This window comes from Choloepus didactylus, chromosome 15 (assembly GCF_015220235.1).
Source record: "Choloepus didactylus isolate mChoDid1 chromosome 15, mChoDid1.pri, whole genome shotgun sequence".
Classification (NCBI taxonomy): Eukaryota; Metazoa; Chordata; class Mammalia; order Pilosa; family Megalonychidae; genus Choloepus; species Choloepus didactylus.
The window spans coordinates 7,403,707-7,423,492 of NC_051321.1; the positions used below are offsets into that span (position 1 = coordinate 7,403,707).

Sequence of the window (19,786 nt, forward strand, 5' to 3'; positions counted from 1 at the left end):
ATGCATATGAGCCAAGGTTTTGGTAGTTTTGTCCTTTTTAAAAGTACTAGAAAATGAGCCTGGAAAGGCAGAAAGATCGTCCCAACCTGTCTGTCAAACACTCTGGCCATCTCTAGGACACCTTTGCCGAACTGAAAGAGGAAGGAACAAAAATTATATCTATACACACACATACCCACATATACTTTTTCTTTTCCTCCAAGGAAAATCTTTAGATAGAGTTATTTACCTCATTTTTAACACTTGCATCCGCCCCCTTGTCAAGAAGTAACTGAACTAACTCTTCATGATTATTTAACACAGCCACCTAAAAATAATAATAGTAATAATAATAATAATAATAATAATAATAATAGGGAAGGCTGTGAGCACTGGCAGCCAGTGCAGGCAGCAGGAAGGGCTTGCCCGGTGCACCAGGGTCCAGGAAATCCCCCTGTGGCATCCTCAGCAAAGCAGCGCTGGCAGGGCCACCGCAGCTTGGCATGGACGGCGGTGCATGCTGCGAACGCCACAGTGATAATGACTGCAAGGAAAATGAAAATGAAATCTGCCTTTCCACACATTAAAATGACATGAGACACGCCAGGCCAGACCGGTACAGAAAGCAGCACATTCTATGTTGTAACAGATTTGTTTTGATCCTACCGCAGCCCTGGGAGCTGGGGTGAGTAATCCTTAAAGAAATAGTTGTAAAAAGACCACAGAAACATTCTAGCGACATTCCCAAGCCAATAGGGAATACATTACACAATCAAAACCTGGGGCTCCTAACTGGCTTAAGTCACAAGAATGTCAATTATAGGAAAATCTCTGACCTGATTCCAAACATAAAGCCAGGGGTTTCTGAGGAAGGGCCTACCATGAGAGGTGTCTTTCCATCTCTGTCTTTCATGTTCACATCTGCTCCGGCTTCGATTAGGAGAGAGGCTACCTTCTGGCTTCCGGAGACAGCAGACACTCGCATTAGTGGTGTCCACCCTGAGCCGGCATCCACAACGTCCACCTGTCATGCCAGAGGCAGAGCTGCTCTTAGTCCAGCCATTTTCCTTAAAATTATCCATTATAAACTTGTAAAAGGAGTGTTTATCTGCCCAAATGCCCCTGATTTAGTGAGCCATCTTCTAGACTTGGTAAGAGTTGATTAGACTGTGCTGATGTCATTCATGTTTATGTACAGTGAGAAGATATGTTAGAATCACAGGAGGGCACGATGAGGGGGCAGGTACTCCCCATTGGCATCTTTAGCTACACTCTTTTCAAATGGAAAAAAGATAGGAAAGGAAAATTAAGTCAACGTAACCTCCTTACTCTTAGATCCACACACGTGAACTCCCTCCATATTTTTTCTTGCCTCATCTTCCTCACCTATTTTCAAATAGATTTCATTGTGGTTACTTTCATGTATCTTTGTAAACAGCTTTAAATCCTTTCTGGAACAAGGCAGTAATATATACATGCCCTGATACTCATCAATACTTAACAGTTTTAAGCAAGAGACCCACAGGTAGCATAAACGCAAAGCAAACGGATCTATTATCCAATCTGAACACCAGTCTGAACCATTAGCCAACCTAACTCCTTCTCCAAAACATATTTTATCTAGTAATAAAATGACCGTTTCTCAATAATCTGCTCTACACTGAAATCTCTCAATTTAGAAATATTTTAGAATAAGGAAATGTAAATGTTGCCTCCTCTAATTCCAAAGACCCAACAATCCCTGAACAGCGGTACTGGAGTAAAAATGCACATGTGCCTATGTGCACACAAACACACCCACAAATCTAATTCTGTTACAGAAGAATTCCTCCAAGATTATCTGTAGCTTTAGAAAAACATCAGAACGGAATAACAAACAAGGAACTGCCAGTAGTTGGGACATTTCAGGTTATTTGTATGTATGAGATCACCCACTGCAATGCTGTCAGGATCTGCAGCTCTTCCTCCTGCAAATAAATAACCTATGGGCAGCAAGCTCCGTTACATTTAAATAACCATAAAATAATCACCTCGTATTACATGGTGCTTTACACGGTTTTCAATGCACTTTCACGCACATTTTCTCCTTGGTCCTGAGGGTTAACCAGGGATGGATATTTCAATTCCTGGTTTACAAACAATTGAGCCAATTCTCAGAGCAGGCAAGGGCCTTTCCCAAGGTCACAAGGCTCAGTAAATGTAGAAATGGTCACCCCATTAAAGTAAGTAATGTACTCTCCGTACAAAATTATTCTATTTTGGAAGAGTGTAGCAATACCCCACTCCCAGATCCCTCCCATAGCCATCTGCCCAGAAGAAGGAGGGACTCGTCGACCTCATCTATCTGCCACTGGACCAGCCACTCAGAAGTCTTAGCACACACATCCAGGCTTATTTTTCTGACTTCAACAAAAGGGCTCCAGTGCCACAGAGGAGGACAGTGTTTATCCCAAATAAAGCATGTTCATGGCTGAAACCCAAAGATCCTTCATTTCTAATACTCCAGTATTCAAATATTCATGAAAGAGACCTGTCCCACTCTGGATCCTTCTCTTCTTTCTGCAAAGATCAACCTTCATTTTCAACTAGAGACTTTCACTGGGCCCAAACCATGAGTGGAGTTCATCGCAAGCTAAATGAGGCAGCCATCACTGCCGTACGTGACAGGCGTCGCCTGGCCCTACACTGTGGGCCACAGGCTAATCCTTCTGGCCTTTTGTGCAAGTTTCTAAAAACAAAAGGTAATGAAAAGGAATTATCTTCATGACTGAGTTTTTTTCCCTTCAAGAGGGCTTCTGAACTTTGCTCAGCTGTCCACAAGCAGCCACAGACATTCTCACTTTAGAGAACCAGTGAGATCCCACAACATAAGTTTTGCTGTCTCTCAGTCACACTTCAGAGACAAACCAGAACAAATCTACAAACATCTTCCAGTAGACATGACTTTTCTCAACCTGAGTTTATTTCTCAGGTCATCAATGTAATTTATCAATATGCTATACCATCTGGTATTCACAATAAGGATAGCATTTCATTCATCATTTCTTATTTCCATGCCTTGAAATTTTAATATAACTTCTTAGAAGTCTTGAACTAAAGTTTTCAAAGTTATCAGCAGTTACCATAATTGATCTATTCTATTTACCCATCTTCAAATATCTATAGAAGTCCAAAGCACTCCACTTCTGTTCACTAAATAAATTTTTGGCATGAAGTCAAAAGCAGACCAACATGCCTTGCCTCCAGGTAAAGCTACTAATGATTGAAATGCTCTATTCTTACTACAGTTGCTTTGCTTTTTGGAAATTTTTGGTAATGACTGTAATCTTTAAAGCAAACCAAGAACAAAATAATCTAATTTTAAAAGCAACAAGTAGAAGCATGGTAAACTGCAAGGGTTCTCACATCTTTGTGTCCCCATCACCTAAGATAATAGGTGGAATATAGGAGCTGCTCCATAAAGCTTCACTGACAGACTGAAGAGACAAATAAGTGAATGAACAAAGGAATAAACACAAACTAGGGGAAGCATCAGGTCCGACCCTGGATTCAGCACTGCTTTTTCTTTTCCTACATGAGGTGAACCTCTATGACAATTTGAAGCCTCATCATATCCATTCTACAACGCTCTTCTCTTCCAAGGCTTCGGAAGCCTTCTTGTTGGGAAGTCAGAAAACGTTGCCCAGCATTTCTAAGTTCACCTAATCAAAGGTATCTACACAAGGCCCTGCTTATCCCAGATCTTGTTGAAGGCATCTCAACAATAATTTTTTTTATTGTTTGTGGTTAATAAGGGAGATCCGTACCTCACAGCCATCTTTTATCATCCAATCGATCACACTGCAGTGGCCGCCATCTGCAGCCCAGTGTAGAGCCGTGCAGCCCCCCAAGTCTCTTGTCTCCCAGGAGGCACCGTGTCTTCGGAGATATTTCACAACATCTAGGTGTCCCGCATAGCATGCCAGCATGAGACTGCAGCATACAGAAGAAAAAGCATTCGGCTGTAAGTGCAGAGGTGTAAAGGAATTTGCCCCATTGGGCAGTCACCAAATTCAGGTCCACATTTCACCCTGCTTAGCTTAAACCAAGAAAACCAAATTTGAGAGGAAAATCTAGGAGAGTTATTCATATAAAATGCACGTGTTCATCAACTGATGAGTTGATGAACAAAATGTGCTTTATCCATAGAATGAACTATTATTTGGCAATAAAAAGGAATGAAGGACTTATATATGAAACAGCATGGGATGAAACTTTAAAACATGATGTTAAGGAGGCGGGGCAAGATGGCAGACTGGTGAGCTGTATGTTTTAGTTACTCCTCCAGGAAAGTAGGTAGAAAGCCAAGAACTGCGTGGACTGGACACCACAGAGCAATCTGACTTTCGGCATACTTCATACAACACTCATGAAAACGTGGAACTGCTGAGATCAGCGAAATCTGTCAGTTTTTGCGGCCAGGGGACCCGCGCCCCTCCCTGCCAGGCTCAGTCCCGGGGGAGGAGGGGCTGTCAGCTCCGGGAAGGAGAAGGGAGAACTGTAGTGGCAGCCCTTATCGGAAACTCATTCTACTGATTCAAACTCCAACCATAGATAGACAGAGACCAGACACCAGAGAATCTGAGAGCAGCCAGCCCAGCAGAGAGGAGACAGGCATAGAAAAAAAACCACACGAAAAACTCCAAAATAAAAGCGGAGGATTTTTGGAGTTCTGGTGAACATAGAAAGGGGAAGGGCCCTGAGGCGCATATGCAAATCCTGAAGAAAAGCTGATCTCTCTGCCCTGTGGACCTTTCCTTAATGGCCCTGGTTGCTTTGTCTCTTAGCATTTCAATAACCCATTAGATCTCTGAGGAGGGCCCGTTTTTTTTTTGTTTTTTGTTTTTTGTTTTGTTTTGTTTTGTTTTGTTTTTTTAATCCTTTTTTCTTTTTCTAAAACAATTACTCTAAGAAGCCCAATACAGAAAGCTTCAAAGACTTGCTATTTGGGCAGGTCAAGTCAAGAGCAGAACTAGGAGAGCTCTGAGACAAAACGCAATAATCCAGTGGCTGAGAAAATTCACTAAACACCACAACTTCCCAAGAAAAGGGGGGTCCGCTCACAGCCATCATCCTGGTGGACAGGAAACACTCCTGCCCATCGCCAGCCCCATAGCCCAGAACTGCCCCAGACAACCCAGTGTGACGGAAGTGCTTCAAATAACAGGCACACATCACAAAACTGGGCGTGGACATTAGCCTTCCCTGCAACCTCAGCTGATTGTCCCAGAGTTGGGAAGGTAGAGCAGTGTGAATTAACAAAGCCCCATTCAGCCATCATTTCAGCAGACTGGGAGCCTCCCTACACAGCCCAGCAGCCCAGAACTGCCCTGGGGGGACGGCACTCACCTGTGACATAGCACAGTCATCCCTCAACAGAGGACCCGGGGTGCACGGCCTGGAAGAGGGGCCCACTTGCAAGTCTCAGGAGCCATACGCCAATACCAAGGACTTGTGGGTCAGTGGCAGAGACAAACTGTGGCAGGACTGAACTGAAGGATTAGACTATTCCAGCAGCTTTAAAACTCTAGGATCACCAGGTAGATTTGATTGTTAGAGCCACCCCCCCCTCCCTGACTGCCCAGAAACACGCCCCATATACAGGGCAGGCAACACCAACTACACACGCAAGCTTGGTACACCAATTGGACCCCACAAGACTCACTCCCCCACTCACCAAAAAGGCTAAGCAGGGGAGAACTGGCTTGTGGAGAACAGGTGGCTCGTGGACGCCACCTGCTGGTTAGTTAGAGAAAGTGTACTCCACGAAGCTGTAGATCGGATAAATTAGAGATAAGGACTTCAATTGGTCTACAAATCCTAAAAGAACCCTATCAAGTTCAGCAAATGCCATGAGGCCAAAAACAACAGAAAATTATAAAGCATATGAAAAAACCAGACGATATGGATAACCCAAGCCCAAGCACCCAAATCAAAAGACCAGAAGAGACACAGCACCTAGAGCAGCTACTCAAAGAACTAAAGATGAACAATGAGACCATAGTACGGGAGATAAAGGAAATCAAGAAGACCCTAGAAGAGCATAAAGAAGACATTGCAAGACTAAATAAAAAAATGGATGATCTTATGGAAATTGAAGAAACTGTTGACCAAATTAAAAAGATTCTGGACACTCATAGTACAAGACAAGAGGAAGATGAACAACGAATCAGTGACCTCGAAGATGACAGAATGGAAAATGAAAGCATAAAAGAAAGAATGGGGAAAAAAATTGAAAAAATCGAAATGGACCTCAGGGATATGATAGATAATATGAAACGTCCAAATATAAGACTCATTGGTGTCCCAGAAGGGGAAGAAAAGGGTAAAGGTCTAGGAAGAGTATTCAAAGAAATTGTTGGGGAAAACTTCCCAAATCTTCTAAACAACATAAATACACAAATCATAAATGCTCAGCGAACTCCAAATAGAATAAATCCAAATAAACCCACTCCGAGACATATACTGATCACACTATCAAACACAGAAGAGAAGGAACAAGTTCTGAAAGCAGCAAGAGAAAAGCAATTCACCACATACAAAGGAAACAGCATAAGACTAAGTAGTGACTACTCAGCAGCCACCATGGAGGTGAGAAGGCAGTGGCACGATATATTTAAAATTCTGAGTGAGAAAAATTTCCAGCCAAGAATACTTTATCCAGCAAAGCTCTCCTTCAAATTTGAGGGAGAGCTTAAATTTTTCACAGACAAACAAATGCTGAGAGAATTTGCTAACAAGAGACCTGCCCTACTGGAGATACTCAAGGGAGCCCTACAGACAGAGAAACAAAGAAAGGACAGAGAGACTTGGAGAAAGGTTCAGTACTAAACAGATTCGGTATGGGTACAATAAAGGATATTAATAGACAGAGGGGAAAAATATGACAAACATAAACCAAAGGATAAGATGGCTGATTCAAGAAATGCCTTCACGGTTATAACGTTGAATGTAAATGGATTAAACTCCCCAATTAAAAGATATAGATTCACAGAATGGATCAAAAAAAATGAACCATCAATATGTTGCATACAAGAGACTCATCTTAGACACAGGGACACAAAGAAACTGAAAGTGAAAGGATGGAAAAAAATATTTCATGCAAGCTACAGCCAAAGAAAGCAGGTGTAGCAATATTAATCTCAGATAAAATAGACTTCAAATGCAGGGATGTTTTGAGAGACAAAGAAGGCCACTACGTACTAATAAAAGGGGCAATTCAGCAAGAAGAAATAACAATCGTAAATGTCTATGCACCCAACCAAGGTGCCACAAAATACATGAGAGAAACACTGGCAAAACTAAAGGAAGCAATTGATGTTTCCACAATAATTGTGGGAGACTTCAACACATCACTCTCTCCTATAGATAGCTCAACCAGACAGAAGACCAATAAGGAAATTGAAAACCTAAACAATCTGATAAATGAATTAGATTTAACAGACATATACAGGACATTACATCCCAAATCACCAGGATACACATACTTTTCTAGTGCTCATGGAACTTTCTCCAGAATAGATCATATGCTGGGACATAAAACAAGCCTCAATAAATTTAAAAAGATTGAAATTATTCAAAGCACATTCTCTGACCACAATGGAATACAATTAGAAGTCAATAACCATCAGAGACTTAGAAAATTCACAAATACCCGGAGGTTAAACAACACACTCCTAAACAATCAGTGGGTTAAAGAAGAAATAGCAAGAGAAATTGCTAAATATATAGAGACGAATGAAAATGAGAACACAACATACCAAAACCTATGGGATGCAGCAAAAGCAGTGCTAAGGGGGAAATTTATAGCACTAAACGCATATATTAAAAAGGAAGAAAGAGCCAAAATCAAAGAACTAATGGATCAACTGAAGAGGCTAGAAAATGAACAGCAAACCAATCCTAAACCAAGTACAAGAAAAGAAATAACAAGGATTAAAGCAGAAATAAATGACATAGAGAACAAAAAAACAATAGAGAGGATAAATATCACCAAAAGTTGGTTCTTTGAGAAGATCAACAAGATTGACAAGCCCCTAGCTAGACTGACAAAATCAAAAACAGAGAAGACCCATATAAATAAAATAATGAATGAAAAAGGTGACATAACTGCAGATCCTGAAGAAATTAAAAAAATTATAAGAGGATACTATGAACAACTGTATGGCAACAAACTGGATAATGTAGAGGAAATGGACAATTTCCTGGAAACATATGAACAATCTAGACTGACCAGAGAAGAAATAGAAGACCTCAACCAACCCATCACAAGCAAAGAGATCCAATCAGTCATCAAAAATCTTCCCACAAATAAATGCCCAGGGCCAGATGGCTTCACAGGGGAATTCTACCAAACTTTCCAGAAAGAACTGACACCAATCTTACTCAAACTCTTTCAAAACATTGAAGAAAATGGAACACTACCTAACTCATTTTATGAAGCTAACATCAATCTAATACCAAAACCAGGCAAAGATGTTACAAAAAAGGAAAACTACCGTCCAATCTCCCTAATGAATATAGATGCAAAAATCCTCAACAAAATACTTGCAAACCGAATCCAAAGACACATTAAAAAAATCATACACCATGACCAAGTGGGGTTTATTCCAGGCATGCAAGGATGGTTCAACATAAGAAAATCAATCAATGTATTACAACACATTAACAAGTCAAAAGGGAAAAATCAATTGATCATCTCAATAGATGCTGAAAAAGCATTTGACAAAATCCAACATCCCTTTTTGATAAAAACACTTCAAAAGGTAGGAATTGAAGGAAACTTCCTCAACATGATAAAGAGCATATATGAAAAACCCACAGCCAGCATAGTACTCAATGGTGAGAGACTGAAAGCCTTCCCTCTAAGATCAGGAACAAGACAAGGATGCCCGCTGTCACCACTGTTATTCAACATTGTGCTGGAAGTGCTAGCCAGGGCAATCTGGCAAGACAAAGAAATAAAAGGCATCCAAATTGGAAAAGAAGAAGTAAAACTGTCATTGTTTGCAGATGATATGATCTTATATCTAGAAAACCCTGAGAAATCAACGATACAGCTACTAGAGCTAATAAACAAATTTAGCAAAGTAGCGGGATACAAGGTTAATGCACATAAGTCAGTAATGTTTCTATATGCTGGAAATGAACAAACTGAAGAGACACTCAAGAAAAAGATACCATTTTCAATAGCAACTAAAAAAATCAAGTACCTAGGAATAAACTTAACCAAAGATGTAAAAGACCTATACAAAGAAAACTACATAACTCTACTAAAAGAAATAGAAGGGGACCTTAAAAGATGGAAAAATATTCCATGTTCATGGATAGGAAGACTAAATGTCATTAAGATGTCAATTCTACCCAAACTCATCTACAGATTCAATGCAATCCCAATCAAAATTCCAACAACCTACTTTGCAGACTTGGAAAAGCTAGTTATCAAATTTATTTGGAAAGGGAAGATGCCTCGAATTGCTAAAGACACTCTAAAAAAGAAAAACGAAGTGGGAGGACTTACAGTCCCTGACTTTGAAGCTTATTATAAAGCCACAGTTGCCAAAACAGCATGGTACTGGCACAAAGATAGACATATAGATCAATGGAATCGAATTGAGAATTAGGAGACAGACCCTCAGATCTATGGCCGACTGATCTTTGATAAGGCCCCCAAAGTCACTGAACTGAGTCATAATGGTCTTTTCAACAAATGGGGCTGGGAGAGTTGGATATCCATATCCAAAAGAATGAAAGAGGACCCCTACCTCACCCCCTACACAAAAATTAACTCAAAATGGACCAAAGATCTCAATATAAAAGAAAGTACCATAAAACTCCTAGAAGATAATGTAGGAAAACATCTTCAAGACCTTGTATTAGGCGGCCACTTCCTAGACTTTACACCCAAAGCACAAGCAACAAAACAGAAAATAGATAAATGGGAACTCCTCAAGCTTAGAAGTTTCTGCACCTCAAAGGAATTTCTCAAAAAGGTAAAGAGGCAGCCAACTCAATGGGAAAAAATTTTTGGAAACCATGTATCTGACAAAAGACTGATATCTTGCATATATAAAGAAATCCTACAACTCAATGACAATAGTACAGTCGGCCCAATTATAAAATGGGCAAAAGATATGAAAAGACAGTTCTCTGAAGAGGAAATACAAATGGCCAAGAAACACATGAAAAAATGTTCAGCTTCACTAGCTATTAGAGAGATGCAAATTAAGACCACAATGAGATACCATCTAACACCGGTTAGAATGGCTGCCATTAAACAAACAGGAAACTACAAATGCTGGTGGGGATGTGGAGAAATTGGAACTCTTATTCACTGTTGGTGGGACTGTATAATGGTTCAGCCACTCTGGAAGTCAGTCTGGCAGTTCCTTAGAAAACTAGATATAGAGTTACCATTCGATCCAGCGATTGCACTTCTCGGTATATACCCGGAAAATCGGAAAGCAGTGACACGAACAGATATCTGCACGCCAATGTTCATAGCAGCATTATTCACAATTGCCAAAAGATGGAAACAACCCAAATGTCCTTCAACAGATGAGTGGATAAATAAAATGTGGTATATACACACGATGGAATACTACGCGGCAGTAAGAAGGAACGATCTCGTGAAACATATGACAACATGGATGAACCTTGAGGACATAATGCTAAGCGAAATAAGCCAGGCACAAAAAGAGAAATATTATATGCTACCACTAATGTGAACTTTGAAAAATGTAAAACAAATGGCTTATAATGTAGAATGTAGGGGAACTAGCAATAGAGAGCAATTAAGGAAGGGGGAACAATAATCCAAGAAGAACAGATAAGCTATTTAATGTTCTGGGGATGCCCAGGAATGACTATGGTCTGTTAATTTCTGATGGATATAGTAGGAGCAAGTTCACAGAAATGTTGCTATATTAGGTAACTTTCTTGGGGTAAAGTAGGAACATGTTGGAAGTTAAGCAGTTATCTTAGGTTAGTTGTCTTTTTCTTACTCCCTTGTTATGGTCTCTTTGAAATGTTCTTTTATTGTATGTTTGTTTTCTCTTTAACTTTTTTTTCATACAGTTGATTTAAAAAAGAAGGGAAAGTTAAAAAAAAAAAAAAAAAAAAAACAAGGAAAAAAAAAAAGATGTAGTGCCCCCTTGAGGAGCCTGTGGAGAATGCAGGGGTATTCGCCTACCCCACCTCCATGGTTGCTAACATGACCACAGACATAGGGGACTGGTGGTTTGATGGGTTGGGCCCTCTACCACAGGTTTTACCCTTGGGAAGACGGTTGCTGCAAAGGAGAGGCTAGGCCTCCCTATGGTTGTGCCTAAGAGCCTCCTCCCGAATGCCTCTTTGTTGCTCAGATGTGGCCCTCTCTCTCTGGCTAAGCCAACTTGAAAGGTGAAATCACTGCCCTCCCCCCTACATGGGATCAGACACCCAGGGGAGTGAATCTCCCTGACAACGTGGAATATGACTCCCGGGGAGGAATGTAGACCTGGCATCGTGGGACGGAGAACATCTTCTTGACCAAAAGGGGGATGTGAAAGGAAATGAAATAAGCTTCAGTGGCAGAGAGAATCCAAAAGGAGCCGAGAGGTCACTCTGGTGGGCACTCTTACGCACACTTTAGACAACCCTTTTTAGGTTCTAAAGAATTGGGGTAGCTGGTGGTGGATACCTGAAACTATCAAACTACAACCCAGAACCCATGAATCTCGAAGACAGTTGTATAAAAATGTAGCTTATGAGGGGTGACAAGGGGATTGGGAAAGCCATAAGGACCACACTCCACTTCGTCTAGTTTATGGATGGATGAGTAGAAAAATAGGGGAAGGAAACAAACAGACAAAGGTACCCAGTGTTCTTTTTTACTTTAATTGCTCTTTTTCACTCTAATTACTATTCTTGTTATTCTTGTGTGTGTGCTAATGAAGGTGTCAGGGATTGATTTGGGTGATGAATGTACAACTATGTAATGGTACTGTGAACAATCGAAAGTACGATTTGTTTTGTATGACTGCGTGGTATATGAATATATCTCAATAAAATGAATATAAAAAAAAAAAAAAAAAAAAAAAACATGATGTTAAGTGAAATAAGCCAAGCACAAAAGGCCACATATTGTATGGTTCCATTTATATGAAATGTCTCAACTAGGCAAATCTATAAAGACAAAAAGTAGATTAGTGGTTGCCAGAGACTGGGCGAGGAGAGGAATGAGGAGTGAGTTAATGAGCTCAAGGCTTATTTCAGGGGTGATGAAAATGTTCTGGATTTAGATAGTAGTGATGGTTGCCCAACTTTGTGGATATATTAAACATTCTACATTGCACATTTTTAAAGGATGAATTTTATGGTATGTGAATTATATATCATTAAAAATTAATAATGATGGTAACTGAGTGTAAACTATTGGATTCTAAGATAACCATGAGTCCACAATGGTGTGCAAAAAAGAAGTGGGAAAAAAAGACTCATTTGACACTATTAGAGGTAACTATTAGACCAACTCATTACTCTAAAAATTGCTAATCACAGGGAAAAAAATTAAACATTTACTCTGCCTTAATAGCATGAAAAATAGTTCATCTCCAGTTGATGAGGGAAAGCTCTTCTTTACAGAAGACAACCAGCAAATAAATATAGAGGGAATCATGGAATTAGAAAATCATTTATTTTGCAACTCCCAGTTAAATAATTGATTAGGCAAAGATCACTAATAGATGCCAAAATCATTGGGTACAAGATTACTTGGAAGCAGGATATTGGGTACAAGTTTACTGGGGAGTAGGTAAAATATCACCCCATAGCTTATTTTCTAATTGCAATGGAAAAACTGTATCTTTACCATTTCCCATGACAGAATTGGCTGAATGCCCTAACCAAATGATCAAACCTAGCATCACTAACTGTGGGATGACTTGTCTTACAGGCTTCCTGATGGATGCAACATGAAGTGCACAACACCAGCTCTGAACTGGTCTTGCTAAAAATGTTAACCTGGATCCAATCAAGCCTTTAGACCTAATATTAACTTCATAGAAAAGAAGAGGATAAATAAACAAGTTATATGCCCCTCCCCAACTAGGAAACAACTAGACAAATCCAGAACACAGAGCATTATGTATCAAAATTGTCCTGGTCTCCTCATATTGTTATGAGACACCAAAAAAAGGATGGGGACTAGTCTAGGATAAAGGAGATTAAAAGGAGAGAACAGTGAGATGTAATGTGTGAGCCTTGAATGGATCATGGTCTCCCCTGTGCCCCCAAATAACACTTTGCAAGACCTCATGGGGGACAACTGGGGACACCCGCATGGGTGGTTGGGATGTTAGGGAAATGGTGTGAGTTCTCTTCAGTGCAATGATGACATTGTGGTTAAACAGGCAAATGTCCTTGTTTGTCAGAGAAACCTGCTGAAGTATTTAGGAGCAAAGGGCTATGGTGCCTCCAATTCAGTTAGAAACAGTTCAGCAAAAAACAATTTTTTAAGCAAATAAAAATATAGGCAGAGAGCTTAAAGAAAATATGGCAAAATGCCAACAACTGTATTCTTTTAACTTTTCTAAATGTTTGAAGTTTTTCAAAATAAAGAGTTGGGGGTGGGGAGAGATGGTCTTCCCAACAGGGAAATTCTCCAGTCTTTCTCACAGTGGTAAAGGGAACGTCCACCGTGGAGGCCCAGCTGGAGTGGGACTGATGCCACATCCCTGCATCCTTGACAGACCTTCGTTTCTTGGAGATGCCCAGAGGAGAACATGCCTACCCAGGCACGTTCCTTTGCCTACCCCAGGAATTATGGTGTTTATACTTCTTCCCAAGCACTCTGGGGTCTTTAGAAAGACCTTTGCTAAGAGAAGAAAATTTCACTTTCAATATTATATTCAAAAGCAACTCTAGTTATCTGGATGATGTTTTAAAATAATGCTTCTTTTCTGACTATAAAGTAGTGCATGCTACCCAGGAAAACACACCCACCCAACATCAGAGTCACCCATAACCTCAACTCCAGAAAAAACCAGTCCTAAGATTCTGTTGAATTCACTTCCAGAAGACAAGGGAGGTTGTCTAATAACTGGCCATAGGAGCTTTTGACTGCCCAGCAATGAGCTCACTGGGACAAGTGGCTGCTCCTCCCCGGGAGGAGGAACTACCCCTGAACTTAGTTTCCCTCTGGGCAGAGGACAGAGAGCCTCCCAGGTCCTCCAGGTGTGATGCAGCTGGCATCTGCCAGCAGACACTTCTAAACTCAAACTCCCGGCACCCCATGTTGACCACGCAGCAAGGGCAAGCAGGGCCCTCTCCTGGGGCACAGCCCTGTAAGGCATCCAGCCATGGGCAGAAAGACCTGCCCACCTGCTCACCTTCTGCTCCTCAGTCCCTATTCCGAGTCACACTCCTGAACCTTTTTCACAAAGTCCCCAGTTCCTGCGCCTTTACTGACACTCTCAGCATTTTTTAACTGCCAATTTGATAGGTGGAAAAATTTTAATATTTTTTATTACTAGCAAGACTATACATTTTTCATATAGATTGTATTTATTCTACTATGAATTGTCTTTTTAGGTATATTGCTCTTTTTCCTACTGGGTGTAGTGTTTGTGTATGTACCATCCATGTTTTAAGAATGCCAGTCATTTGTCTACAATATGTTTGCAAATATGTCTCCAGATTGTCCTTAACTTGGCAATTAAGTTTTAAAAACGTATAATACACTCGATCTTTTCCTTAGTGATTTTTTTTCAATGCTTTTATGCCTTTCATAGTATAAGACCAAAGAGATAGAGGACTTTGTTTTCTACTGTTTTTTTTTTTTTATAATTTGGATTTTAACATTTAATTCTTAATTCATCTTGAATTTATTTTGGTGCATGCTATAAGGCCAGGATCTAATTTGATTTTTTTTTCTTCACAAAGCCTATTTTTCCAATATCTACCTCATCGGTTTGTGTTGCTTCCATCATCATATACTAGGTTCTTATACATATTGGAATTATTCCATCCATTTATCCCCCTCCCAATTATCTGTGCCAGTATCACACTACTTTAATTACTATAGCTTTACAAGGCACTTTAATAAAGTTTTATTAGCTTTTATCATCTATTTATTCCTTTATATAAATTGTAGAATCATTTTTATGTGTTCCCAAAAATAATCCTGTTGAGACTACAATGAGGTAAACTGAAAACTTTATAATATTCAATCTTGCCATTCTTGTATATGGTACATGTCCCACGTTTTAAAATCTTTCTTTATATTCTTCAATAATGTATTATAGGTTATTTCATATACATTTCATACTTTCTTAGATATTTTATGTTTTTATTCTAATTTCCCCATTATAGTCCTTAACTGGTTATTACAGGTGTTTAGGAAAATTATTTATTTTGTATCTGGCCACTTTACTGAACCTCCTTATTAAGTCCAAATATTTGCAAGTTGGTTCTCCATTATTTTTCAGGAAAGGAATCCTTCTTCTTATCTCCATTTCATATCTTACTGAGTTGATCAGCATTCCAAAATACTGCATAATCATAAAATAACAACATATAACTTATATATTTACCATAAGCCAGGCACCATTTTACATTTGCATATATTGAAAGCTCAGGACAATCCCATGACATAGTGCTTTTGTCATCCCTATTTTACAGATGAGGAAACTGAGATACAGAGAGGTTAAGTAATCTGCCCAAGGTCACATCCCATGTCCGTAGAGGAACCAGGATTTCAAATTGTCTTCAAAGCCTATGCTCTGGACCACTATCTATAGTTCTATTTTGATTTTTTTTTTTAAGCATTTTAAAAGAAATTTGTCAATACTAATAATGAGGCTAGCTGAACATCTGAGCTGAGTGAAAAAAAAAAAAAAGTTTGTATGATGTAACCAAAGGGTTAGTTCATTCAGCAGACACTTAGTGATTCTCACGCACCAGTCAATATCACAGGGGATGAAAATCTCCTTCAGTTAAAAAAAAATAATAAGATTGTTTTAACTAACAAAGGTGTGGAGTTACACCAAATTTTGCTTCTATATGTACACAGGTTTTCAACTTTAATCTACTGATGGGAAATATTATGTTAATACTGATACTAGTTTAATACTAAACAACCTAATACATCAGTTGTGATAGAGGAGATATATAAACACGCACACACATACATCTTACTACTAGATTTTAACAATAGTACGCTGGCAACATTCAAGGGCTTTATCAGTACCTGGAAAATCTGATCACCCTTACTGGGAAAACAGTCAAGCCACAGAACCTACACTGATGGTAATTCTTTGATAAATTTTTAAATTTCTTGCATGGATATTGGTTACTTTAAATTGTCTGCTTCTTAGATCGATTTTGGCTACTTACATTTTTTTACAGACTCATATGCACCATTTTCTTTTCATGTTTAAATTTCTTCTTAAACCATCATGTCCCTTTTCAAATTTCTAATTCTGTTTTCTTGGATTTATGAGAGACTGATAATTTTATTACATAGAATTTTAAGAGGAAGTTTTTAAATGTCTCAAAAATCTTCCCATTTTTAATCAAGCTCTACTTTTATTTTAATTATTTCTTTCTTCCTACTTTTAAGTTTTTTTCTTTTCTTTTTCCTTTTTAAATTGGTATTGCTTTTTTTTCAAACCTCTTGAGTTGATTGCTTAGTTCCAAAGTAACCAAGGAGTTATTTAGAAAAATACTTTTTAATTTATAAGTGGTTCTTAAACTACTTCAAATCTATTATTACATTGTGTCCAGACAGCATAGTAGGGGGGATTTCTGATTTTAGAAATTAATTGATGTTTTCTTTATGTTCTAGAACATATGATCAGTGCTTTGTAGCTATTCCACAGATACCTGAAAAGAACATTTCCTTTGTTTGCAATGCACAAATCTTGGGTCTACATTTGCCATCTGAGCCTAAGCTCCTTGAGTGAAGGCTCTGCATTTTGCTCACTGTTCCGCAGGGACAGTGCCTGGCATATAGTCATCATTTACTACATATTAGTTGATTTGAATTAATTAGTTAATGAAATCTAAAAACTAGATTAGTGACTATCTTTAAGTCTTTCAAAAACATTCTTTTATCTACGCCTTATAAGTAACCATTTTTTTTTTTTCCTTTTCAAAGGCTACGTATTTGTCCTCATGATTTAAGAACTCTCCAGGTTTCTGGGCTTCACTCTCTCTTCACAAACTTTTCCTTAATGCACTCAGCCCTTCCACGTGCATGCCCTTCCACCTCAGCAGAGTCCTTTGCTGTGTCTTTGATTGTGGTTTCTGTTGTATTCTTTGGGAACACCTGAAGTTCTCAGTAAACAGAATAAGGCTGAGATGCAGGGGGAGTCATGGGGGAGGTACAAAGTGCTACGGGCAGGCCAAGTGCCCAGCGCAGGTAGCTTAATAACTACCACTTACTGAGCACCTACTACACACCAGGAACTGAGCTAGAAAAATCAAACACATTGTGATCAATGCCCCAAAAATATCCTGTTGAAAGAAAGAATAAATGGACAAATGACTAAGCCGGCTATTGTCACCATCCTTCCTTTGGGATGTACTCATCTCTGAATGCCATCAAAAGAAATTAAAGAAGATATTTGGGTATAATCAAAATTCCTCTGGACACAAGCCCTGCACAATTCTGGGAACACCAGCACACTTTCGACCATCTCCCACCTCCTACCTGTCCTTGCCACTTCCATTCTTCAGATTCACATCTGTGCCATTGGAAACGAGGATCTTCACAAGCCTAAAGGAAACAAATGAAAGGCAGCCAAACGTGGGGCAAGGAACCCACAATAATCCAGTAAAAATTTAAGACAAGTCTTTGCAACACTTTCTTCTCCATCTTCAAAGGAGAACCACCTGGTTTTCAAGACAAGACAAAAGCAGACCAGAAAACCACCTCCCCATGAAACAAGTGGGGTTTTCTCCCTTGGCATGAATTATTCGTTTAAAAACTAACTATACCCAGTGCAACAAACTGGACCATCAAAATACTATCATTTTAATGATCATTTGAAGTAGATTTTCAAATGGCAACATTTAATGAAAATACATTTCTATTTTCTTCAAAATGCCATTTTAGTAGTTAAAGTATAAAGATGATTGAAAATCAGATATCAGTATTATGCTTATCTCTGTGTGGAATAGATCATGGAATGTAACAATGAAAAATTCTATCTAAGCAACTGTGCTCGTTAGGATGTATTATGTCCTGCCAAAAGCCATATTCTTTGATGCAGGCTTGTGGGGGCAGATGTATCAGTGTTGATTAGATTGGAATCCTTTAAGTATTTCCATGGAGATGTGACTCAATCAACTGTGAGTGAAACATTTGATTGGACAATTTCCATGGAGGTGTTACCGCGCCCATTCAGGGTGGGTGTTAATTGGATCACTGTAGTCGTATAAAGGAATTCACACACTGAAGGACCTCAGAGCAACTGAGAGTGACATTTTGAAGAGGAGCTGCAGCTAAGAGAGGACAAAACGCCCCAAGAGCAACATTTTGGAGAACGCAATTTTGAAATGCAACCTGGAAGCAAGCAGATACCAGCCATGTGCCTTCTGAGATAACAGAGATTGTCCAGATGCCAATGGCCATCCTTCAGTGAAGGCACCCTATTGTTGATGCCTTACCATGGACACTTTATGGCCTTAAGACTGTAACTTTGTAACCAAATGAACCCCCTTTATAAAAGCCAATCCATTTCTGGTCTTTTGCATCCCAGCAGCATTAGCATACTGGAGCAGCAACCTATCAGGAAGTTTGTTTTTCAAAAATAATATCCCCACTCCACCCCACTCGCTTTTAAAGAAATTCAAATTCCAATAACTAGTTTTCCCAGGAGATATAAAATATATTGTATGTAATTAAAGGACAACCTCTCTTCCGTAACATATAGTTACACAGTTTGCATTCTCTCCTGCCTGATATGTAGCTTTTTGATAACAACAGCTAGATTTGTAGCTGCTGTATGGTAGGCTGGGGAAAGAAATTGAGTTCCTCTATAACCCTTTTCTGTCCCAGCCCAATCCTGGCCTGAGCTTCTGGGAGAAGCGAAAGATTCAACCATGTACTCGGAGAGAGAAGAAAAGTAAAGCCGTACCTGGTGTATCCTTTCTGGGCAGCGACCATCAGAGCAGTAAAGCCAAACTTATCCGGAACATCAACCTTAACGTTCCTGGGGAAAAACACAGAGAAAGGAGATTAACATGCTCGTCATGGCTCCCTGCAGATTTGCAGTAGACAGCTCTTGCAGGGCACAGGTGGCTCAAATGGCTCCTTTCTACAGAAAATTCCAATTTCTTCTGGGCCATTAAGTTTTTGTCTTAGACTGCCCAGCCTAATATTTTAAAACATTCAAATTTACAAGAAAAGAAGAGAAAATTGCTCTAATTTCACTTAAAATAGGCACTCCCTTCAACTCAAAACCATTATGCAACCCGATAAAACACTCTTTGAAGGGCACAGCCTCTTTAAATGAGCTGAGGACACCGCATCATTACTGCAGAATTTCTAAAGCTCCACTGAACATGAGCCTCTATTTGAGAAAACCCACGTTTTTCCCTTAAATTCCATTATCACCTCCTGGCATACAGTGATGCCACTCGAAGAAAGCAGAGCTGTTAAATATCAGCCCAGAAGCCTTGGCTGTTTGTGAGAACCTTCTCTTCTCCAGCTTACAGAGCTTCAATTCACAAATGTCTTGTCTGTTAAGGCACTCAAAGCTAATTGATTCAAAAAGAATCTAGA

The 19,786-nt window shown here is 39.4% G+C and overlaps 1 protein-coding gene across 4 annotated transcripts in view; it reads right to left on the reverse strand.

Annotated features, from left to right (window-relative positions):
* The window catches only part of FANK1 (fibronectin type III and ankyrin repeat domains 1), a 122,585-nt gene that overhangs the window by 282 nt on the left and 102,517 nt on the right, over positions 1-19,786 (reverse strand). For 3 of the 4 annotated variants that reach the window (XM_037805054.1, XM_037805056.1, XM_037805057.1), the window contains exons 5-10: positions 19,140-19,214; positions 17,711-17,776; positions 3,786-3,951; positions 860-1,003; positions 230-307; positions 87-131 (exon numbers count right to left, since the gene is read on the reverse strand). In XM_037805054.1, the coding sequence (XP_037660982.1) occupies positions 87-131; positions 230-307; positions 860-1,003; positions 3,786-3,951; positions 17,711-17,776; positions 19,140-19,214 (574 nt within the window). The remainder of the gene's footprint in view (positions 1-86; positions 132-229; positions 308-859; positions 1,004-3,785; positions 3,952-17,710; positions 17,777-19,139; positions 19,215-19,786) is intronic. The other variant, XM_037805055.1, reaches the window with a different exon arrangement.